The sequence below is a fragment of the Anser brachyrhynchus genome (genome assembly GCF_964034855.1).
Source record: "Anser brachyrhynchus genome assembly, chromosome: 1".
NCBI classification, from domain to species: Eukaryota; Metazoa; Chordata; class Aves; order Anseriformes; family Anatidae; genus Anser; species Anser brachyrhynchus.
Genome location: NC_137694.1, coordinates 204,317,023 through 204,342,731, shown reverse-complemented (window position 1 = coordinate 204,342,731; position 25,709 = coordinate 204,317,023). Strand labels below are relative to the sequence as shown.

Sequence of the window (25,709 nt, the reverse complement as noted above, 5' to 3'; positions counted from 1 at the left end):
CTTGAGAGCCAAAGCTTTGTGTGTACAGCACTACTTTTTCATTCAGTTGGTTGCTTTCAAGCTTCTCTCATTTCAACCGCCTTTGGCTAGCATAAATTCTTAACCACTAGATTTGTTTGCTTGTCTATCACTTACAAAGCCAATTTCTGCTGTACAGATTTGTGAAGCCTTGGAAATAAACACTGCAATATAGTTTTGTTTGTTTGTTTTTTTTTTATTTTTAACTAAAGAGAAATTCTACCCTTTTTGGATCTTTTTTCCCCTCACTCTAGAGCATATATCCTGCTGGTACAGAAACAGCAAGAGACAAATGAGAGGAAAGCAACAGGCTTTTGAGCCAAACAGACCAATGTTAACAGATCCAGAGAATAATGCCTAATTCCACTGAGGACTTTTACTTTAAAATACACAGCTGTTTACCAAGCCCAACAGACTAATTCTGATTTTTGTTTTATGTGTTTTTCTCTGAAAAGGCCTTGCACAATGTGAGGCAGAGCACAGATGAATATATCCAGGAGCTGCCTGCCATGGACAATCAGTACAGAGTCAGAACTCCTGAGGGCACAGGCTTTCACCGCATTTATTAAAAGTCTCTCTACCACATAACAGTGTCACAAACAGCCAGTGTTAAGCCGTTCAAAATAAGCATCACCTCACAGCAGAAGTATATCTGTATAAACCTTCCTTTATAGAAAGCTGAGCAGAGTTTAACCTTAAAAATAAGAAAAGTAATGGTTTTGAGTAGACAGCAAACAGCATCCACTAGTTTTTGTATTAGACAAACATTTATTTTACATTTTGTCCATATAAAAACATTTTCAGACTTTCCGACAAACTTGAAATCAAAGAGAAAGGGGAACATCACGCCAGCCTTCCACAAGGCTATCACCCACAGCAACAATTTCACTGACCAATATCCCGTGTTATAGCTAGAGCTTGTTTAGACTTTCCTTTTATGTGGAAGAGACAGTGCTTGGCTTCTTAAAAGCTAGACAGATTTACCAGCATGGGAAACCTGGACTTTGGCCACAAGATAAGAAGAAATCCACAGGGGAAGAAAATTGCATTTGGCAGAATCCCAGCCCAGACTCTTCTTTTAGAGTTCCCCAGGCAGTGGCAGAACAGTTGGCTTCTTTGGCCACTGTAGATTGACCATTTTACTTTCAAGAGCAACACAAAGCACTCCCATCATTTATTGAGCTGGGAGGCTGGAGACAGATCCTTTTGCTACTCAGTAAGTGGGGGGAGGAATGGGTTAAAAGTACCCAAACTTGGCAAATGCCAGAATAGCAGAAATGAAGCTTTGGCAGGTCCCCCAGAATTGCCACCACTGTACCCTCCTAAGGTGAGGGGGACTGACACCCCTACATTCCTTTAACTATAAAGCAGCAGTCTGGAGGGATTTTGTGTGCATTAGCTCTGGTGGATAGAGGAGCTGAAGTTCCTGTAGTACACGGTAATATGAGTTGTAAAGAAACCACGTCACAGATCTGTGGATTGGAAGAAATCCCACCCCCATCATCACAGCTAAGGTTAGTTTAACAATAGGAAATACCACCCTATTTGCCACAACAGTGTTAACAGATTTTGGTGTGGTACAACAGATTTTGGGTGTTAATGTGTTGGCAGGACAAACAGTTGAAACACTAAATGGTCATTTCTGCTTTGGGACGTTGCAAGTGGGATTTATTATTTCATCTATAATGGCTTTGCATGGATTCCCAAAATGGGATCTTGTTGTGCTGCCCGTGCCTGCCAAGGTGGTGACTGTAAAACAATATCACATTGGGGGTGGGGGGGGAAGGAAATCACTCAAACTATTCAGGCACAACAAGTGGGAATTGTTAAAGAAACCATGATTGCTTCTAATAATCCTATTTGGCCTGTTCAAAGATCAGCACTAGGGGGATGACTGTAGACTACAGAGAACTGAATAAAGTCACCCCCACCACTTGTAGTTACAGTCCCTAGACATGGTTACTCTCATAGACAAAATTAGTGAAAATTTACAGCCCTGGAAGGTGGTGATAGACCTTGCTAATGCTTACTTTTCAATAGCCATTGCTTTACAAAGTCAAGACCAGTTTACCCTTACCTGGTAACAAAAGCAATATACTTGTCAAATATTGCCTCAGGGATATAAACACTGTCCCTCTATTTGCCACCAAATGATAGCAGCTGAGGTAGAGCTACCATAAGGTACCATTGTTACTTACCATTTTGTTAATGATCTATTGACTATTGCAGTGTAACTACAAGGAACTGAAGTCCTGCTGGCCACACTTTCTGGTGCAAACCAGGATGCTGTTGCACCTCAGCACGCTGCTGGCTCCTATTCAGCCAGCCACCAGGCACTACCCCCAGGGCCTTTCCTGCCAGGCAGCTTTCCAGCCACTCTTCCCCCAGCCTGTGGTGCTGCATGGGGTTGTTGTGCCCCAGGTGCAGGACCCGGCACTTGGCCTTCCTGAACCTCATACAGTTGGCCTCAGCCCATCGATCCAGCCTATCCAGATCCCTCTGCAGAGCCCTCCTACCCTCAAGTAGATCCACACTTGCACCTCTTCTGCTCCCTGTCAGTATCTATCAGCTCAGGAGGCTGAGTACCCAGAGAACAACTGGTCTTGCTGCTAAAGACTGAGGCAAAGAAGGCATTAAGTACCTCAGCTTTTTCCTCATCCCCTGTCACTATATTTTCCCCTCACATCCAATAAAGAATGCAGATTCTCCGTAGTCAGACATCTGGTAAGTTGAAGTCCTCCATGAGACCAAGGGCTAGCTATTGTGAGACTTCTCCCAGCTGCTTGTAGAATGTTTTGTCTGCCTCTTCAGCCTGGTTAGGTGGTCTGTAACAGACACCCACCAGGGTATCCGCCTGCCTCACTGGCCTTCCCCCTGATTCTTACCCATAAACATTCAACATTCATATTACTCTCAAGACAATCCAAACACTCCCTAACATCCAGTGCTACTGCACCAGGTAGCACAACGGCGTACAGTTCCTTCTGTTTGTTGCCCATGCTGCATGCATTGGTGTAGATGCACTCCAGCTGGTCTTACGACCCCCATCACCTCTTGGAGGGGGTGTGTGTGGAAGCCCGAATTCCTACAGAATCGTTCTCAGGCACTTCAGTGATTTCTAACCCATCAATATTCCTTGTCTTTGCTGTGACATGGCTCTCCATCTCCTACCTCCACTGGGAAAGGGGACCAAAGGACTTTGTTAGCACACTGTCCCACAAACTGTGTCACCCGCAGGTTTGTTTCTAGCAAGTCTGGTTTTATCCCATTTTCCCCCTTCAAATCTTGTTTAAAACTCTTCCAATGAGCTCTGCTAACTTTTCTGCAAAAGTCCTTTTTCCCTTTTTGAGATAGGTCTATCCCATCTGCTGTCAGCAGGCCTGGTGTCATGTAGAATGAGCCATGATCAAAAAACCCAAGTCCTGACCAGGTCTGGAACAAGGTATTGGTCTGCTGGCTCTTCCTGTTTCTCCTCATCACTCCCTACAACTGGAGGAATGGAGAAGAACACTACTTGTGCTCCTGATCCCTTAAACCAGTTGTCTGAGGGCCAGAGGGCCTTGGGACTTCCTGTTGGAACTTCATTGCTGCCTACCTGAACAATCAATAACAGGTGGGGCTGCATGAGGGTAGGAAGCTCTCTCTTCACACCTCTAACCCCAAGGAGGCAGCATAATTCCCTATGAAGTGGGTTCAACCTGCATATTGGGCCTTCTGTTCCCTTCAGAAGGGACTCTCCTATGACAATGACCTGTCTTTTTTAATTTTCTGAAGCTGTTTAACCTCAATGAGGCCTCCAAGCCCAGATGAACCGTCATCATCAATATTGTTTAGTCCCACTTGCAGAGTCTCATACCTACTGCACAAGGGCACCTGGAAAGGCAGGATAGTCACTGAGGAGACATGCACGCTGCCCTGGGCAGGAACTTGTCACCATTGTCCCTTACCCTTTAGGTCACTGTGGTCAGCCATCTATTTTCTTCAAGGTTTCCTTTTTTTTCCCCAGCTTTGGGACTACACTGTGTCTTTTAGGCCTGCCTCAGGGAGTGAAGGAAGTGATTCTAGTAGTCTCTCCCTCTCATGCTCCATGATACTCCTCATCTTACCTCCTCCCAGAGCTGTCACTAAGCAGAGGAGTTTCTCAGTGCACCTTCCACTTTTGGAAAGGTAATAAAAATAAATTTACGCTTCACATTTTAGCCATAGGTCTGTGGTTGTTCCTGCTGCCTGCCTGTGCCAACCCACACAGTAGTACTGACAGCCCAAACTGGTGGAAGACAACTCTGAAACAAGGCTCACCTGAAAATGATGTTGCTGTGTGAGCTGATGTTCTTCCCTCCGTACATAGAAAGAACCCAAGAGGGGCGAGGTCTCACTCCCCATAACCTGAAGCATTCTTCTGAAAGTGCGTCAAAGTCCCATTTCTGAGGTTCAAACATGTCATTGACACCATCTGTACACATGGGCATCACCATCTCGGTGCAAACCTGGAAGAGAGCAGGGCAACAAGATGCATTCATGAGACTGTCCCATAACTGTGTGTGTAGCACTTAAAAAGCACAAACAAAACATGACTGGTAATTACCATCAAACTATCACAACATGGGTATCAAGCAAAAGCTTCATCTTCCATGCAAGAACCATTTCCTGACCTTAGTGATACTAGAGAGGAAGAACAAAAAGTTATAGCCTGGAAGCCACACAGATTAATTGCCATGGTGGGGGCTAACTCAGTCTATTCCTACTTGTGTCCTTCCCCCCAAGCCTTTAGAAGCAGGCAATCTGCAAAAAGCTGCAGATTGGATGCATTTTTATGAGTCCAGCTGCCATATTCTTTGCTACCCAAATGATGTCCCCCCTGCCTGTCTCAGAGAGTAACTTAAAAGCCTGCACATCTCCTGGTGCTGTCAGGAGCACAGGAGAAATAGGAGAGAGTGGCCAAGAGCAGATGGTGACAGTCTGAACCCTGATTTTTATACCTTGCTTCTGGCATCACTGGCTCTTCTCTTCAGCAGAGAGGCTGAACACTAAGTGCTACGTGTGCTCGCTTAGTAAGTGAGACAGAAAGAGCAGAATGCCCTGGACACCTTTACAAAATTACAGATCCCTGTGGTATGTGAAGGGGAAGGTCGCGTCTCAGTGAGCTACACTATGAATAGCCTTAGTTGAAAGAAATCAGTATCAACATATCCTGACATATTTGTACAGACAGTGGACTTGAGAGGGGTGCAGTTCGAGGGGAATCAAAGACTAAGATGCTGCTTCTGTACATCCCTTTATAGTCAACATGAAGAGCTGAAACTCAGCAATCAAAGACAACCTAAACCTCCTGGGAAAGTAGCTTCTCTTTCATGCCTTGCCCTCCTCACTACAATCATACTTGCCTCAAACTCTCTGTCATCAGGAAATAAGTTGCTTTACTATAGGAGTACTTATTTCCCTCCTCCCGCCCCCATGTTTTCTACACAGCAAACATTAGTAGCTATATTTCAACCGGTTATCCTATTTTCCACAGTGATTGCTTGTTTATAAGACTAATGATAAAAGTCATGCATAAGAAAGAGTTAAAGTTCTAAGCCAGACAGAAAAAGAAATACAGCTTGTGATTTTGTTTAGAGAAAATCTGAAAACATGACTTGTCCTTGATACTGTCTATGAAGTGTTATTGCAATCCCATTAATTTTCAGTTCTAAATCCAACTTTTTTTTTTATTTTCGAAGACCTGAGTTCTGTTTAAAGCAGTATATAAACAGGCAGAGTCCTTACTGATGCTTGTGCAGCCCCATCAATTTATATCTGGTCCAACATATTGACATGGCAATTCCCATCACCTCTAGTCCAAAAAACCTCACTGAGTTACAAATGAAAGGATAGAGTGCATACCTGATAGTACCAACCCAACTGACCAAGATTCTTTGTTGCAGTCTCAGACATGTCAAAGCATGAGGCTTCTCCTGAATAATTGTAGTAGACGTTCACTGCCTGGTAAACATTCTGCAGCAACAGTTTGTCAGAAAGACTGGGATCCTTCAAGAACTTGCAAACTTCCTACAATGAAGAGGAGAGATGGGGTCTCAGTCTGCAAGAAATACGGGTAAATACACAACACCTGACAGGACATCCATTTCATCTTTAAAGTACATCCAAACCACCACCAGAAAGCATCTACGTGATGACATACCCTGAGCATTATCATTAAGCCATATTCCATTTGTGCAGTACATGTATGCAAGCAACCAGAAATTTTACATTTCCTGATTAAAATTCTTGGCTCTTGATACAACCTGTGTCAGTCAACAAACCAGCTGATGCACAAGGAGGGACTTGACCCTGTTCCCCTTTTTTCAGTCACGTTGGCTATACAGATCCAAAAATACAGGAAAAGATACAGGCAAGGAGAGAATTAAACTAAGCGGAAGAGACTTCAATAGCCCAAGCTTTAATCAATCCTCCAAGACAGTCCTCAATTACCTGTACAGGCCAAGCTGGCAGAGGCTGTAAAAAGTCAGCTTTATAGGGATAGTCCACCATAGCCAAGTCTACCCATGTTTCACTCAGCCAACTTTTCAACATAGCAGCATCCTGAAGATTTTTTAATGGGCTGCACAAATGAAATGTGCTGGAAAGCCATTGTAAACCTGCATCTTTAATATAAAAATATAAAAAAAATTTACAGTTAATGTATTAACATAGGTTAGTTGTGCTACTATTAAGTATTTTCACTCAGCATAACTGATCTGGTGAAGTTACCCCACATGCATACAAGCAGAGCAGATCAAAATTTAATCAGCGTCTTTAAGCAAAGGGAAACACCTGAATGGATATGTTAGGATAACATTATCTAAAAGAAGGGATGTACAAGTCATTTGGCATCTTTTTGACAGGAAACGTCAAGGCTTACTTCTTCCAAGAAAAGAAAAGCTTCAAACAAGCTAGCTCAAAAAAAATGCAATCTCAGATCTCTCAGGACTCTCCTTGCCTTTGCTTTCATTATATTATCTGGTCTAGAACTCCTCCAATTCAGCTTCTCTGACTTGAATTGGTTAACTCATCATACCAGAATCTCTTTAGGATGCTTAAGTGGCAAGATTTTTATTTAGATTTTTTTTTTTTTTTTTACTTTTTAATTCACAAGCCATGCAGAGACCTCATCTGATATATTCACCTTAGCACTAAAGCTAGTGCTACAAAGACTGTAGCAATTTCCTATACTTGATTGCCTCAGCTGGTAGTTAAGGTGTTTTTTGGTTTGTTTGTTCTTGTTTTTTTGTTGTTTTTTTTTTTGTTTGTTTGTTTTTTGTTTGTTTTTTTTTTTTGTTTTTTTAAGTAACAAAACATCTGTCCTACTTTGTCAGAAGGGAATACAAACATTGAGGTTCTAGTCTGGGAGTCAGCTCGTCTGACCTCAGGAATGTTTGGCCCTAGATTCCAAATCCTGCCACGTGTGAATACATGATCCAGCAAAACAGACATTCATTAAATAATACTGAACATAAATTGACAGGTTTTACTACTGAGAATATGGTTTAAAAAACTCATCACCACCACAAATACATCTACACACTGAAGTTATGATGCAAGTTTACTGATTTTATGAAGTCGTAACATAATCCTGAACATTTTGACCCTTTAAATGCATATTGGTGAGGTCTTACCTGTTGAGGAAAGGTGGTTAACGGCACTCCAGGAATTCCGGATACTTTCTGAGCAGCCAGTCCCACTCTTTTTGAAATCGTTAGTTACTATAGTGAAGTAAGCACCACAGGGAACCAAATCACCAAACTGCCAGATTGGGGCAGAGGCTGCCAGAGCTCTACAAATGGATATAAAACATTTTTTTTAAATTTTTTTTTTTTTTTAGAAACACATGCATCCTGAACCCCTGCAAAGTGAATTTCTATCCTCTGGGCAACACTTGCCACTATTTAAGTAGCATTTATAATTCCATAAAGCACTCATCCCCTTCCTGAACTAATCACAATGTTGCAAAATTCTTCTGTAGGCCTGTATGCAAAGCCTGCTGAAGGTTACAAGTTTTGGACAGTAGCACAAAGAGGTCGGTAAATACATGAAGTATAAGTTCAGACAGACATAATTGCTACATGAAAAGGACAAATAATAAAGTAAGCTTTCTCACTAGGCACTGTACTAACTCAACTGAAGACAGAGCCCTTGCCCACAAAAAACTGCTCTCTAGCAGGCAAAGGTGAGAAAATTACTATTTGTGTTTGCTAGAGAATAACTAAGGCACTCAAGAGATTATACACCTGCCTCAAGTCACCACGAACTCTGGTGACCCTAGAGAAATTAGGGGAAGAGTTAGTGTTCAGAATTATTACTCTAAAATCTTAATACACATCTCTGAAAGTACACACCATCCAGTACCTGCTGGCCTACAGCTGTCTTTTTTTTGGTAGACAATATCTCTTCCCAAATTCAGAATGACTTACCTTGTCCTCCCAATAGTGAAAAATTCAAGCTGGCTTGAATTACAGTACTTATCCCACTACCGTAACATTTATAGCACTGAAGTAACAAATGCCTGCTCTGTGTTTGAACAGAACAAGTACACTCACCCAACCACCACGTGGGGGTACTTCATCCGAAACCAGGCTGCGAGCATCCCTCCATAAGATCCTCCAATAGCTATGACAGGACTGTAACGGGCTCCTGCAATGGTCTCCTTTAAGTATTCAATTAGTACTGCAAAGTCTGCCAGAGCTTGTTCCGATGTCAGGTAGTTCAGATGCTTGGAATCCTGAGACAAAGAACACAGGTTATATACAGCACTGGAGTGATATCCAGCAGCAGTCTTTCTCCCCCTGAGTAGATGTTGAGCTGTAAAGCTGCCTGATAAACTAAACATTTGTTACAGGTGTCCTTTGAAGTGCTATAAAATTCTAGCTCGTTGTTTGTTAATTTAGAATTAGTAGTTATAAAAATAGGATAGTTGTGTGCTTCTAGCACATCTTACTCAGGCACACAGTATTTGCATTGACAAGTATAACAGTTATTTTTGTATAGAACACATGTAAAGAAGACACTTACACTGAAAGATTCATTTCCAAATGGCAATGATTCTCCATAATATCTATGTTCAGCAAATACTAACATGGCATTAAGTTCTTCAGCCACATCCCACATAAAACCCTGGTTGGGGAAAAACACACATTTAAACACATTGAGTTAATCACTTGCAAAGTCTTTACTTTCAATCTATTGTACCTCAAATCTTGTTCTTTGATTAGCAAAATATCACTATCAAAATACAACCAGAAAGGCAGATTGCAATTTGGTTTTAAAGCATCTTTGCAGAAAGAAAATACAGAAGGCAGACCCAGAGATAAGGCAAGTGTTCCAAAGAAGTATTAAGCAATACTGTTTTGTGAGTATACTTGGGCAATCCTGCCAGAACTCCTACTGCAGGATTAACAAGCTTAATCCACAGGACATCAAAAAACACAACAGGAAAAAAGCATGCATTTGAGTTAGGACTGTATTACAGAAAGAAGTGTTTGGCAATAAACAATCTAGAGCACTGAAACGCTTATTTTCAACTAATAAATAATTAGGACAACTTGTTGACAGCAGCATGTTACCACCCACCAGCTATCACCTGCTGACAGAGCAGTGTGTAAGCAGCCCTCACTTCCTTCAGGCCCAGGACACCACCTTTGTTGTGGCAGTGGACTTTGCATTGAAGTGGCTAAGAAATGCCCACACACTGCATCCTGCATTTGTCAGGGAAGCAAAAAATTTCTATGGGTTTTGTGAGGGAACAGACATCATCTATTCTTAATGTCTGGCCAGCTGAATCTCACTTCACATTTTTCTCAGATAAAAACAAAACAATCATCAAAATCTCTCATTTCACTCAGAAGCATTCTGAAGTAATGGGTTTGATGCGATGGGTCCAAACTTTTATATCCTTAGCTTGAGGCACCACGGAGCGTTTCCCCTAGAAGTTTTCTTCACAGCTCAAGGAAGCGCTCCCCTTTGATTTCTGCGGACTTCAAATAGGACCCCCCAAATCCCCTAAAACTTCTCCTATACTTTTTTCAGCTTACTCTCTCCTGTAGCTGTCATAAAGCCATTGCAAACTTTTCTTCAAATAATGTTCTGATATTGTCTTCCTCCTTCTTCCTTATTTTTCCACTAGGCCACTGCTGGAAAGGACTATAATTCAAAAATCAAGGATCTGTTTCATACGTACTGTGTTGTTGCAGAACCATGTGATGTCTCCTTCATTGCCTGTATAGAACAGTATCGGTCCATTGTCTTTCTTCCAGTGCTGATCTGCTATCAGATACCGCTGCTGGAATGTAAGGTTTTCATCAAAGCCAAAGTGATCAATCTGTCAAAAACAAGGAATAACATCACACTCAGAAAGCTAAAAGAGATAAGAACATTTTTATAGTATCATTCTTAACACGATACCTAAATACATTCAGGAGAACAAACAAATCATAACAGATCAAAGTCTGATTTAATAAAAGTTAACAAGCAAAAACAGTCATTGTTCTGCAGTGTTGAATGTCTTAGGAAAATTTGTTACTAACCTTACCATTTATTTAAAAAAACTCCCCCTTTCAGCATAAGATTGAATTTTAAAAATATTCCTGTTAGAATATGTCCTTTTTATTCTTAGAATAACTAATCCTCTGCAGACCTTGTGTAAAAAAAAAAAAAAAAAACAGATTTTTCAGATAGTTTTATCAAGTTCTTCTCCTCCTCTCCTTGCAATTTTCAGGAGATCACAGCTTCCACAACTCTCCTTCTTTCTACTGCCCTAGAAATATTGTAAGAATATATATATATACACAACTTGAGACAATAAAACTAACACTGTGTTTTGACTGAGAAATTTATTCTCAACTCATAAAGTCAGTTTTTCAGTTTTATTCACATTGCTTCGTATGCACTGTCCCCCTTGACCCATCCCCAGACGTTCATCTGTACTGGAAAGTTTATCGAAATTGCTTTTACAAGTTAGCTCCCTGCACTAGCAGGATCTTACTCTGCAACCAAAATATCCACATAAGCTTTTAATATACAGACTAGCCCCCAAGAGCTATGCTGCCTAATTTCCATGTATTCACAAGTCATCGCTATTTTTACCCCGTCAGCTAAAGATGACCTGTACTTCCCCAACTTTGACTTCCATCAGCACAAAGCAGCATCTTTTCCTTTCGTGCTGCTTCCTGCAGATGGCAACAGCCTGACATCTGCTGGCTTGAGCATCTCTGCTCACCCAACTGCTTTTACACCGACAACTCTGCCAAACCTTTCAGACGATCGATGAACCAGCCTGCCATATTCTGTTTTGAAAATACCTTCAAGTTAACATTAAGAAGCAGACCAGGAGCAAATCCAAGCACTTGCTGCTAACACAGTGAACTAACTGCTGGGCAGATTTCTCCTGGCAACTCAGGAAAGGCAGCCCAACTCCTGACCTGCAGGATCCAGATAATCCATACCACGTATGTATGCGTTCTTTGCAACAGAGAGAGCAGAAACTTAGGATACACACTGCTGCAAAGTCTTACCAAACTCTCTCAAAGCTCACTCATTCTTGGACCTAAGGATCAGACTTGATGCTGAAGCGAGAGGGCAGCTGTGCTGTAGCTCACTGAACAGCTGAAGGTCTGTGCATTGTAATCCTGACATGAGACAGGGTCTTCATGCTGAATAAGCTCACTCCAGTGTCTGGTGCCAGACCTAAATAAACCTAACCTATGTTCTACAGTTTTGCTTTGTGGGACAACTCACTACTTAAGCACGTGGTGGTGGCACCATCCACGTATTTAGTGGTTATTTCACTGAATTCAAGTACTGACAACACACACCAGGCTTATTTCACACAAATAACTCACCTGCTGCTTCTACGTTTGCACATGACTGTTTATTTTAAGTTCACTTTCTATATCAAGAGTGATTTCTAGCAAGGCAGAACAAATGAAAGTCCTTGGTCATAAGACCTTGGTACAATTAAAGACAGATTAGATAAGGCTGAGCTAAAAAAATTACTGCAGTTATTAAACTCCAATACTATTAGAAAGTACAATTCAAGCATCTTTTGTTCCAAGTCTGTCTGCAAGACGGGAAAGCATCTTTTCTTATTTAAAATTTCTGGTTAGTCTGCTGGTCAGAAATATTTAAGAAAAACAACAAAAGACAGGCTTACGTGCCCCATCTGTCTTTTATGGAAAAAAAATAAACATCTAACCTTAAAATTTGATTCTTTTCCTGCAGAAAGCCAGAGTGCCAACTACAAGACTGCACAAAGCATTCAGTTTTCCCGACCTACGAAGTTACGTACCAAAATCTTCTCAGTGCAGACAGCTTAGTGCACCACAGACAGAAAACCAGTGGGGGGAAAAAAAAAATCACAATAGGTGAATGCATCAGCAACCTACGGTGAGGCAGGTTGAGGCTATCCAGTGGGATATTGTGCAGAACTAATTCAAAAGCCCTTCTCATCATCCCCATTCCACAGAAACTGGAAGATCTGGATAGTAATATTCAAATATGAATATTTTCCTGAATGATGGATAATATTCTCTGTACATGCAGGATTTACAACAGTTTACTTTTGATGCGATCCGTTGGTCTGCTCCCACAAAACTGAAAAAAAAATCCCAGTGCTCTAGTAAGTCTGCCTCTCAGTAATGAGAGAAGTACAGGAACTAAAGCTTCCCTTTGCCAGTTTTAGTGACCCCGGTGACAGCAGTAGTACGATTCTCCACCATGATTCTGAACTATGCTGCAGACTAACTCATTGCCAGTCACTTTTTCTCCTTCTTCCCTCCACCTGTCAAATTCGGATAGCCTCACCAGCTAAACTGTCTTATGTTCATGAGAAATCAAACCACAGAAATATGCCAAATCCCAGACAGCACAGACAAGTCCGGACTTCTTCGCAAAAATCACAAGTACCTATTACTCAACTGAACAGCAAACTCCTACTGCTAGATCATGGGGCTTCTTACCTTGTAAGAACTTGTCTTTGCAAGAGTAAGACACATAACATGAATAGCAAAGAAAACCTCGTTTGTGAAGCAAACAGCTGTCACAGCTACCAGTTATTGCCAAGAAATTTAAAGAACTCAGGAGAATCCAGGACTGCAAAATGCAACTCTGGAACATCCCAAGCAGCAACTCCTCCCAAGAGTAAGGGCTGTCTGAAGATGCATGAAGTTGGAGAGAAGAAGCACAAGAACCACTATGAAATTGTGAAATGGGAGGTTCAGGCACAAAGGGAAAGTTGTAGCCCAGAAACAGCAGATGGAGCTGTTGTGTAGCCAAAGCGTGCTGCAGGATCGCACATGGGAGCTGCCTGGTCTCATTCAGCAGGTGGCTTCTTCCCCCTGCCTTATTTAAAGGCAAGCATGTAAATAAAAAAAACTCCATGTAAAGTGCACCTCAACACACAGTAACTCTGATCGCCCATTCAGATTTTATTAACATGTTGAACCAGAAAAATTCTTTTCTACTCCTGAGCCCAAAAGGAGCGGGTACGACAAAAGCAATTTGGCTTTCACAATCACACTCAATTGGATACAACAGACCATACCAACAAAAGAAGAGTTTAATACGTGAGTACAGTACCTTAATTGCTGGTTAACAGTAACATTAGTTAGGGTACATTATCATATGAGTTTTTTTATAATTAGTTTTCATCATTACGATTACTGCCAGCAGGTCAGCAGTAACTACAAGGCCCAGAGCAGCCAATTTGGCCCTGATTTGAGCAGGAGGCAGGGCCAGGCCAGGCTGCATTCAGAGCTCCCTTCCAAACTACTCCAGGATTTATCCAAAGCAGTTACACAGCCTAAAATTTTAAGCTTCTGTAACCGCTACCTGGCAGATTTGGTTAGAATTAAGAAAACGGCCTTCAGCAACAACACAACAGCAGCCTCTTACAAATGAGGCTACGATGTACATGCAACACCATCTCTGGCACAGAATCAGATGTTCTGATAAAAGGAAAGACTAAAATAGAAAAAGGAGGAGGAGTGGAAGCAAGAAGTTACAAGTTTAAGGCAAGGTTTTGCCACCTGAGGTAGGCAGGATGCAAAAACTTCGGAGAGCTACGTCTCAGCGACAAAGAACGCAACAGCAACGTTTCAGTTCCACATACAAAAACCCTTGTCAGCCTTGCTTCAGTAAGAAGTGGAATCTCCCTGTATTTCCCCCCCAGCTTTGTCCTAGAGGCTGGTGAGAGCTTTAGACCGAAGCCTTGAGCCAGCAGCTTTCAACCTTCGGCACACAGACTTTCTACAGCGCAGCTCAGGATGAAGAGCTCTCTTCGCACTGGCGTCTGCCTCTCTGCCTTCCGCTCCAAATATGTGGCACAGTTTTGACCTTACCTTGTACATGCACGTGTCATGTGCTTATGTTGACCTCTCAAAGATGACTTATCTCCTTTATGTGATTTTTTTTTGTCGTTTTTTTTTAAATGTACTTCCCAAAACAAGCTGCCCTGCTATACACATCTCCCTCAGGGAGGAGACAAAAAAGGCACAGCAGATGTTTGTTAGTTATTGTACAGCTGTTTGTCTGCTTAATGCTCTCCTGGAAATATTCTGAACCCATGGTACCAAGTGAAGTACAAAGACAAAACAGGACACGTGGAATAAAACCCACTTCCTTCTCAGCAGCACCTTAAGGTCATTAAGGACTACAGGGACAGGACAGCAACACAAAGCCTTTTCCAAAAGGGGCTAATTCATAGGGTAGCATCTAACAAAACACATTTAATGTCATCCAGGGTGGTAAATCTAACCGATGGCTTTATGCTTTTGAGATTCTGCAAAGACTGAAAGCATCAAAGCCTCCATAGAGTCACAGAATGTTTTGGGGTGGAAGGGACCTTAAAGCCCATCTAGCTCGAACCCCCTGCCATGGGCAGGGACACCTCCCACCAGACCAGGCTGCCCAAAGCCCCATCCAGCCTGGCCTTGAACACCTCCAGGGATGGGGCATCCACAGCTTCTCTGGGCAACCTGGGCCAGGGCCTCACCACCCTCTGAGTAAAGAATTTCTTTCTTGCATCTAAACTAAATCTCCCCTCTTTTAGTTTAAAGCCGTGACCCCTTGTCCTGTCATTATCTGCCTCAGCAAAGAGTCACTCTCCATCTTTTTTATAAGACCCCTTTAAGTACTGAAAGGTTGCAATGAGGTCTCCCCAGAGCCTTCTCTTCTCCAGGCTGAACATCCCCAGCTCTCTCAGCCTTTCTTCATAGGTGAGGTGCTCCAGCCCCTTGATCATCTTTGTGGCCCTCCTCTGGACCCACTCTAACAGCCCCACATCCTTCTTGTGCTGGGGGCCCCAGACCTGGATGCAGCACTCCAAGTGGGGCCTCACAAGGGCAGAGCAGAGGGGGACAGTCACCTCCCTCCACCTGATGACCACTCCTCTGTTGATGCAGCCCAGGATGCAGTTGGCCTTCTGGGCTGCAGGCACGCACTGCTGGCTTGTGTTGAGCTTTTTGTCCACCAGAACCCCCAAGTCCTTCTCTGCAGGGCTGCTCTCAATGAGTTCTTCTCCCAGTCTGTGCTTGTGTCTGGGACTGCCGAACCCAGGTGCAGCACCCTGCACTTAGACTTGTTGAACCTCATTAGATTCACATGGGCCCTGTCCAGGTCTGTCTGGATGGCATCCCTTCCTTCCAGGGAAACAACCGCACCACTCAGCTTGGTGTCACACCTCATTTTAACATTGTGTCGTAGCTTTCTTTTCCCAAACTTGGTTATCCCATTTGAGATTGAGTCAGTTGTTTTACTGGTGAAAAGCCAGAGGATTAAGGAGGCATGCTCCACCCTCCAAGAGTTCATGGAGTTGTTTTGAGTGCTCATCCTGTCTGAATTGTTTCCTGAGGACAGGAAGATGCAGGATGGTCTGAGGATATCCTCCTGCGTGAACAGCAGTATGGGCACCAGGCTCCCTGGGATTTCACTGGTGTTTCTATTCACAGCTTTACTCCTGGCAGGCTGTGGGGCTCCTCTCCAGTTCGCTGGCCCTATTAGCTTTGTTTCCTCTTTTAATCCTTGCTTCCTCCATCTAAGTTGGATGTTCACAAGGGCAGACTGCCTTGCCATCTTTGTAGAGCATCAGATGGAAAGAGGCCCCAAATTTTCTTACAAGTGCTGTTACGTATACATAGTCAAGCTCAAAAACCATGGCAGCACGTGAGTACCCCCAGAACTACGTACTCACACACTACTTACCTCTCCGTAGCAGTGGAGACATGGGAGGAGAACTAGAATCTAAATAAAACACGAGTTAAGAAGTATGTCTTCCCAACATTATTCCTATTGCTTTGCTTCCTCCTGTTGCATATTTTCTATATTACAGCCTTTGAGGCTTCATCTCATTCACTGCTGGGGAGATTCTCTTCTTAACTCCCAACAGGCTTATTGACTTAAGAAACACTGCTAGCTTTATTTTCTTATCTTTTTCACCTTAAATGCATGGAATGAGGTGTTCTGCAAAGTATTCAACAACTGAGTTTTGCATTCCTTGCTCAGCAGACTGATACTTGTGCAATGGACAGCTGAGACCAAAGACTAACACCAGTCCATCAAAATACATAGTTGTTTGATGCTTGGTGGAAGAGCATGCAGATGTGAACTGTGTCTTCTTGCATCAGGCTACACTGACCCTCTAACTTGAAAGTCCTACAAATAAACTAACAAAATTGGAATTCAGAGACAGAATCGATGCCATTGTAATCTTTCATATTCCCCATAATTCAGAAGTTTCATAGCAATTCAGAGGTTTTGGTCAATGGCTTTAATTTTATTTCAATCATTTGTCACATTTAACATGACCGACATAACAATATGCAAGCTTTCTGCCTACTAGTTCCAACTTCCATTTTACTAGTGAAGGTCTAGAAAACCACTTTGTAATTTCTCCATTGCTAGAGTTAGCTCTCAGTCCAAGAAACTCCTCAAAAGCAAATCCAGATTTAAGATCCTTGTAATGGAAGGATCTCCATTGTGATTATGTCCTTGTGAACAAATTACCCTTTGACTGTAATCATGATTTGTGTATTTTGCTGAAGCTTCTTTTACACTGCAGGAACTGTGTCATCTGCTCTAGGGAGGCTGCAACTGTTTAAGGAAGTCTGCTTTTGGCACTCATTTATCACTTCGGTGATTAAAAAGAAGTGACAAGCAGAGTCTCAGACAGGAACTGTACCCCCTGCCCTGTGTCACACAGCTTGGACGAAGCGCTTAGATGAAACAGACCAAAGAACATTTAAACAGCTACAGGATATGCTGTAGGGAAGCACCAGGCTACTCAGGTCAGCCCTCGTTAGAAATAAACAGTTCCCAAACGCTACATGATGAAGGGTTATTTTTATGTTAGAAACCAGAGCAACCGAAGAGAACACAAACAAATTGGTTTTGACTTCCACAAACCATTAGTAGCATCATACCACAACCCAAACTCCAGATCCCCCTAACCACGTAAAGAAGAACTCCACAGTCATGCTTAGGCTTGGACTGCTCGGGTGAGAAATCCTCCAGCAGTGAGTCAGGACATACTTTGTTCCCTTTTTCTGAGAGGTCCCAGGCCCCCCACAATTTTCTGCCCCAGACTCCAGGGTGGCAAAGCTCCAGCAGAAGGGAGAGGATGTGATAAGAACAGCTTGGATCAGCTTTCCTGCTGAAGTCTTAACCATGCTCTCAATTGCACCCACACCTCATTCTTCCCAAAGCAGTGGGGGCTTGTGCTGCTGAGAATCAGTCAGCTACGTGAATTTAAACAAACTGGCAGTGACACACTGATACTTCCAGTTAAGGCACCAATATCCTGGAGAAATTCTTCCACGGGACAAGGGATGGGGCAAGGAGTAGGGAGCAAACAGGTCAGGGCTGTATTACCCAAAGCACGTGATTTCATAAAGCAGTAAGATGCACAACACCAGCACAAATGAAGTTACTCTGGTGAACGGTCTCTCAGACCTGTAACAGGCAAAGGTCTGTCTTTTTGCCATCTGCCTGCCAGACGATTACAAATCCATCACAGCTGGAGGACTGACTTCAAAGGGAAATAAAAAGTTGCACGCAACCTCTCAATATGGCCCTGATTAAGCAGTACAAGACACTGGATATCCAGTTTTGCTGGGAGCACCTGACAGGTTTGAATACTGCTAATCATTTAAACAAAACCTTCCAAAAATAAATTCAAGACTATTTGGATGTGGTCAAACTAAAACACCTCTACACCTCCCCCAAGAGGGCTAGAACTTTCTAAATTGCCAAGTATTTTTTTTTTTAAAGTTCAACTCAAGTTGCAACTGTTTTACCTCCCAGACTTCCAGGGCAGCAAAGTGCCGCTCAGTCACCACTGTCTGTATCTTGAACAGGGGAGGAAGAAGCGTTTTGGAAAACAAAGCACGAAAGCCACAGTTAGTCATACAGCCCTTGTGCAATAGCAAAAAGGCCACAAGCAATTGCTCCTCTGCAAGCTTGCAACACATCTGGACAGAAGAACTGCCTACCTGCTGGGCTCCAACACACTGGTAGAGGCCCAATGGGGAGATCAGTCAGGGAATTCACACCCTTGGCTCTCTGCAGGTCAACAGGTTTCCTACAAATTGCTCTACTTCCAAGCAGAAACACATGGGTCTCTTGTTCCAGCTGTTACAGAAGTGCTTCAGTGGCTGAGCAGCTCTACCAAACAGATGGACACTCACCAAGTCTCCACACCACAATTAACTCCCACAACTGACCTGGACTGATAATGCTTTTCTCGTGGCAAGCCCATGTTTTTCCCTTCTAAACAGAGGCCCTCAGATTTTAGCTGAAAAATATTTTTCTATTTCAATTTTTATTTCTCAAAAAGAGGCAAGAACATCTTTTTACAAACTACCCCATTCAGAACAGGCCCTGAAACAGAGACACTTGCAAAAAGCAATTTGCCATCAGCTTGTAGGACAGGAGCCTCTGCCTATGAGTTGAATTTTGAGTTGAATCTCTGCATTTTACCCCAGTAACTGTGACTTGAGGGATTCAAAAGTGTACATTTGTAGGGGAATGGGCTAAAGTTGTGCCAGGGGAGGTTTAGGTTGGATATTAGGAAGAACTTCTTTACTGAAAGGGTTGTTAGGCATTGGAATGGGCTGCCCAGGGAAGTGGTTGAGTCACCATCCCTGGAGGTCTTTAAGAGACGTTTAGATGTTGAACTTAGTGATATGGTTTAGTGAATGACTTGTTAGTGTTAGGTCAGAGGTTGGACTGGGTGATCTTGGAGGTCTCTTCCAACCTAGATGATTCAGTGATTCTAGGTGGTCAGCCACTTATCACCGTGCAGGGAAGAGTGTAGAAAAGCCAGCATCTCCAGAGCAGCACGTGGTTTTGAACAGCTTTTGTGGAAGACTCCACTTTCAGGGAGTCAGGCAGTAACAAAAAGCAAGCTGCTGGTTCGAGGCATAAATCAAACGTTTTGTTAATGCTAGTTTTGCTTTCACCCACTTCCTTTAATTCAGCCTGGCCTCAGTCCAAGTCCAGCTGAAGTCAAAGAGTTCAATACCCACCACTTTCTGTTCCTGTTGTCTTGACGGGAAGTTCCTGCGTGGAAACTACCATCTCAGCCTACCTCCTACATTCTCAGTTCCTTTGCCCACGCTTTTAGAAAGTTTTTGTTGTTTGGTTGTTGTTTTTTTTTTTTTTGCTTCAAAATGCAAGACAAATTTACTCCCTTTAGAAGGGGAATAAATTAACCAGAAATCAAAGGAGATGCACCAAGTGAGTCCATATCAGCAGCCAGAGGTAGAAGCCGTGGCAGGGTATCACAGCTCCCTGCGAACTTGCATCCCACGCAGGCTGGCCCTTTGCTGGCCACCCTCCCCTCTCCTCTGAAGAGATCTCTTGGATCTTGCTCCACCATCATCTTCTCCAGATGAGGTGATCTTCACCTAACCATTGTCAGCAAGGCTGACGCAAGGGCGAGCTTGTATATAAGGTTTATACTGTGACCGAGTAACTGAATAAAGGAAACATCTGTTAAGTCATTCTGACAATAGAAACAACAGCCCAGAAGCGTGCAAGGCTTTTTGCTCACTGTATGCATTTAGAGAGCTACCACCACAGTGCAGCACCACTTACAGTACCAATGCCACGTGGCAGTAGCACTGTAACAGCACTGAGTACCAGCTTTGCCACGTATTTTAGGGCTGAACCAAGCCTAGGGGTCAGTGCTGAAAAATTTAAATCAGCAAAAGAAAATTAACTCCTTACTCCACAGGCAAGGAAGATCGTCTACAAGCTGTTCTAAAAAGAAATACCATTCCCATTCTTCCATCCATGCTTAATTCTGACTTCAAGGGCCTACAAAACAAAAAAATAATAATCATTTTGCAAGTGTATGGAAGATCACTGACTGCAGCCTGGTTTTCCCATTAATTTTTCACCAACTTTCACTGCCTTCGCAGTACACTTAGCAATACACTACCTATGTATTCCGGAACATATGAAGTAAAGAAAATTAAGGTATTTCTTCAGTTTTTGAAGACTTAAAGAAATAATCTATTCTAGCGCAACCTCCAGTCTCTCAACAGTTTGGCATGTTACAAATTATCTATACTGTCTCTGACTATGCCTTTGGCTGTTTGATGGTCCTGATCTCTTCAAAGCACCCACGCAGAACACATGAGCAGTAAATTTTCCTTTGAACTTCATTTCCATCTCCCTCTCCCCCAAAAGCAAGAAACACAGCTGGCAGCTCAGGCAATGAGTGCAAGTTAAATAACTTCAACAGGATTTCTCTCAGCTGCTTACTACTTCAGCCACATGCAGTTTTGTTTAGTCTTTAGTTCTTCAGATTTTCTTTAACAAAAAGCTTTACAGAAGCATTTCAGCCTCTTATTGTAGCTTTTTAATGGTTAAAGCTAGAGATAAAAGTGCTTATTTTCAGAGAGAGCAGTGGTTATGGATGCTTTTTGTAGCCTTCAGTATTAACTGCTCACTCAAAGGAAGAGACTGCAATTTGTGAGGAAATTAAGTGTTTCCTGCTTAATTTGAGAAGCTGATGCCTGCATTGTGACCCACAGATAAGTACTGCATAAAAATAAAAATGCACTGACGAGCTTTAACAAGTACTTCCCTGCTTTCCTGTCCACTGAATAAGAGCTATTGTTTTGCTTATAGAGCTGGTTTATAGCTTACAGCTCCTGTTTTAAATCACACTGTGATATCACAGAGTAAGAGCTGCCAAGTGCCCTTGTACTCCTTGATGAGTAAAACATATACGCCAAGCAATTCACCTCAAAGACAAACATCAGCATCACTTCTCTGACCACTGACATAGCTTCTAATGGGTACCAAGGGGCTATGTAAAAAGCACTTTGTTTTTTCCTTCACCAGAAGTTGAAGGTGCTCTTGCATTGTGTTGCCAGACTGGAAAAACAAACCCTTCTTAGCCATTCCTGCCATGCGTTACTATTCTGAGACACCACCCTGAGTCATCATAAGCTGCCGAAAAATTTACTAACCACAATTAAAGCTGCTGATTTCAATCCGCTTTAATAGCTTTATAAGGAAATTTGAGGCCTAGAGTTAAGAATTACTCCATCAGCATTACAACAACTTGTACAACACCGGTGTATGTACATATGCATGTACTTTGTGCCACTCATTTGCACACAATAGTGGAAAAAACTTTAAAGACTGCATTAAACTGTGTTAAAAGATACCTTGTTCCTTAACTGTAAGTTTCCTTCCTGCGGGTACAGCAGATGCAACATTCAATGCAAAACTGCACCTCTTGTTTGGATTAAATCAAGGTAGCACTGTCAGAGAGGTGATCCAATCTCTTGACCTCACTTCCCTTACACTGCTCATTCATACAGTTACCTGAAGTTTTTTTTTTTTGCTGTAGCACTGATATTCAGTTAGAGCAGGAAAATTCTAGGATTCACAGGTTTCCTCTAAATTGGCCCTTCCCATATAACAGAACGAACCGCGTCTGGTCTTCTTCCTTCTCTGACAGGTGTTCTTTTGTCTGTTGCAGTCCTTCTCAGCTTTTATTTTCTTGCTTGAAATTTGCATTCAAGTTTTCTCACACTTTCTAAATTTGCTTTCTGATTTTTGCACCTTCAACCAGAGCTTTCATTTTCTATGCCTCAAAATTTCAGTCTGTAACACAAAATAGGGCATTAAAGAAACATGATAGAGACAGAAGAGCTCAAATTGCATTACTTCGGAAGCTTTAGGAGCTTCCTTTTACATACACACAATGTGAAGCATAGATAAGTTTTAGAGCACAGAGACTTGCATATGAGTTTGCTAAGCTATGAAACAGTGACATGCGTATGACATCTAGAAAGTGATTAAAAGCAACCAGAACCCACCTGGAAATGGCCACATCACTGACACGTGTTAGTCCCAAAGATGGCTGAAGGACCAGTCTCAGGAACTCACTCAACAGAAGTTTATTTGGACGTGGTACGCTGGTTCTTAGACCAATTCACAACTGCTTACAGAGTGAGTGATGTGCGCACAAAGCGGGATTGTGCAGAAGAGCCCCCCACCACGTTAAGTCTTGCACAACCACCAATTACTACATGGAGTGAAGAGACATCACTCTTTTCTGAGAAGGCAGGCTATCACCAAGAAGCCTTTAAATATCAGGACATTTAGAGCACCATCCTCTGCAGTTCTGCATTTAGAGCAACACAAACTCTCAGTTTTGTTGTTGCTGTTTTGTTTCTTTCCCCCCAACACTAGTGATTGAAGACAGGAATGATGCAGATGCAAGACAAGGCTCCCTGAAGGTCAGAAAAAGCTGCCTGACTCCAGACACTCCCCACTGTGGGATTATTTCTACTTGGGTAAAGAGGAGACAGCCCTCAGGTGCCTCAAAGCCCTTTCTGTCAATTTTCATTGTGGTCACTGACACAGCTGCTTACAAAGAGGCCATTCAGAGCAGTCTTGTGCTTGCAGCTCCGTACATCCTACACATCTCCCTGTAAAGGTCAGTTTTACATGGATTGACTTGACACACAAGCCCCAAGGCCGAGCCAGACACGAAAGCAGAAGCAAGCACAGTCTTGCCTACAGAAGTCACACCAGTCTATCACGAGAGCTAAAAAGGAGACTAACTCCCCCACGACAGGTATGGTTTGCTGGTGTAAAGATGTGGGTGATGGCTGTTTCTCCTACAAGGGCTGTGTACCATCCCATGGCAGCATCAGGTACCTTTAGATCAGGGTAATGTCAGTCGTGCATTGGAGAAGTAGAGAGCTTAAAGGCAATATTTACTTACTGAGGCAAAAAAAGTCACACCCCCAAGCCAAAACAATACAAAACACTAAGGACAAACAGTTCAGAACATCTGACATGCAAGCTGAGGTCCCAGTCGCACTGACACAGGCATCGTGTGACTTATTTCTCCAGTTCTAGACTTTAGATCTGCTGTCAGGGGTGTCAGACACTTAAAACGGTAAACAGGAGGAAGTTCAACGTAAACTACTCTTAACCCTGTTACTCTCGACCCTGTTTCTCCCCTGTTTTTCTGAAAGCAGACACGTACCTGGCTCACCACAGACTCAGATGTCAGTAAATGCTGACGCTGAACCCTCGAGCAACATTCTAGGTCTCCAGGCCTCCATGCCAAGCAGCTCTGCTTAGAGACTGTAACTCCACAAGGGAATTTCCAGCTTCTGCAATTCTGTTCTTTAGTGTCCAACGTTAATGAACTGCTCACCGTGCTCAAGAGGTAACTTCCTAGGCAACGGGATTCATGCAAGCTATTTAGACTTCTCAAAATTGTCTTTCATGGAAGTACTGAATATTTAAAGACTATTCAAATAGTTTTGCTTTTTTAACAGAAGTGTAAATGTTTCCTTTGTGACAGCATAATAGTTTGCCATATTGTAAAAACATTTTTATATTGTGATTTTATATAAACCGATAATGGAAAAACAACAGTCAAAACAGCAATTTGAGCTATGGAAGAAGAGCAGCTGATGATTCAAGCCCTAAGCAACTTTTATGTAAACAAACATCATCAACCCTCAGAGGTGGCAAAGTATCACCACCCCTATTTAATATGGTAATCACAGTATTTAAGTTCCACTACAGAATCATAATGTAATTACAAATTCCCAGACAGCTGCACTCAGCGCACATTTCACAAAGGCTGGAGAGCTGCCTGTTAGTTCTGCATGCCATGCTACTGATAAAAAAAAGTTTTACACCTCCATGTGATTAGACCTTTTATGCTAGCCCTACATCTTTCAGGTGACAGGCAACAACATCCTAATCTGATGATAGGAATACACCCAAAAACCCAAAACATGAATAGGCACACATCTCCCACCCTGTGCTGTGATATTTGTAAGCCTTTGGGCAGCAAAGGTGAGGATTTCTGAGCCTGTCAGCAGGATCCAATTGCTACAGCAGGTACTCACAGCCAACATGAATTTACTTGAGGTAAGGGAGGAAGAAAAGAAGGGTGAGGTTGAAGGGAGCGAGATCTGGCATCACCTTCACAACAGTGTCACTAGGATTTTTCCTTCCCTCCTCTCAAGATCTACCTACCTCCCAAAATCCACAGATCTCAGGCACATGGCAGCTCCAAAAGGAGATGAGGACAGAGGTGTGAGCGTGGTGACAGAGGGTGGTTCAGACCAGGTTCAGGCCATGGGATGACTACCACTGATACGATGGCAGCAATGTGTAACAGCCCGCGTGCTACAAATGGGTGTCACAGAGCAAGATACGCCACAGGGCTGATATCCTGGCCAACACCTACCACACACTGCAGAAGGCATCTGCAGTATGAGCTTAAGGACTAACGAAGAGCTAATGGAGGGACCCAAGCCTCCAATCACTTCCTGAGTGACTTGAAAGCATTCATAGGGTGGAGATGCTCTCAACCCTCAGGAATTCCACAGGTTTTGCAGGCAGACCCCTAGAAGAAGACCACTCACAAGCAGAAACAGACCACTGCAGTATAATCTCGGTGCATGGATTTCCCTTAACGGCTCCACACCTGCCTCTCAACTCTAACAAAGAGGACTTTGACTCTAAAATTATCTTGTAGCTAATTTAGGATAATCTTACACAGCTTGCCTGTTTTTTTCCATCTCTGTTCTCTCTGAAAGCATACCCCTCCCTTTTTTTTTTTTATCTTCCCATCCTGAGTTTACCTTCTTCAACACTGAGGTGTTCAATCCACACGCCACCGCCCAAAATGCCTGTACATTAAACATCTCCCTCCCACAGCTCTCCCACTTAGACCAGGGCATGAGGTTCAGAGCCAGGCTACACGCTGCCTCCAACCAGAGCCAGACAGTGCCAGAAGCATCCTCTCCTCTCGCTACACCTCCGAGCAAGAGGAACCGTTACCTCCCCTCCAAAGTCAGGGATATCAAAGGTCGAGATGCAAACCTTCCCTGACACATCAGGAGAAGCTGGTGACTGCATTGGGAAAACTTAGAAGAAAAAAAGAAAAGGCAGGATTTTGAGCTTTCTGCAAGGGGACTGCACCAGCGCTTGTAGTCAAAATCATGGTCTGCGCACGTGCTATGGATTTCACCAACACATTGAGAACTGTTAGAACCACCAGCAAAATAAAGCTGGGGTTAGTAACAAGAATCTGATTCCCATTTAAGAGAAGTTGGAATCATCCAGGGGGTGCACGCAGATATCATTGGGGGTGCAGCTGACCAAGC

The 25,709-nt window shown here is 42.9% G+C and overlaps 1 protein-coding gene across 1 annotated transcript in view; it reads right to left on the bottom strand.

The window, feature by feature from the left end:
• PRCP (prolylcarboxypeptidase) overlaps positions 1-25,709 on the bottom strand; it is a 32,459-nt gene that overhangs the window by 6,183 nt on the left and 567 nt on the right. Inside the window, exons 2-8 of the mRNA XM_080568809.1 lie at positions 10,232-10,372; positions 9,067-9,168; positions 8,595-8,776; positions 7,674-7,831; positions 6,490-6,662; positions 5,902-6,066; positions 4,318-4,505 (exon numbers count right to left, since the gene is read on the bottom strand). Coding sequence (XP_080424935.1) covers positions 4,318-4,505; positions 5,902-6,066; positions 6,490-6,662; positions 7,674-7,831; positions 8,595-8,776; positions 9,067-9,168; positions 10,232-10,372 — 1,109 coding nt within the window. The remainder of the gene's footprint in view (positions 1-4,317; positions 4,506-5,901; positions 6,067-6,489; positions 6,663-7,673; positions 7,832-8,594; positions 8,777-9,066; positions 9,169-10,231; positions 10,373-25,709) is intronic.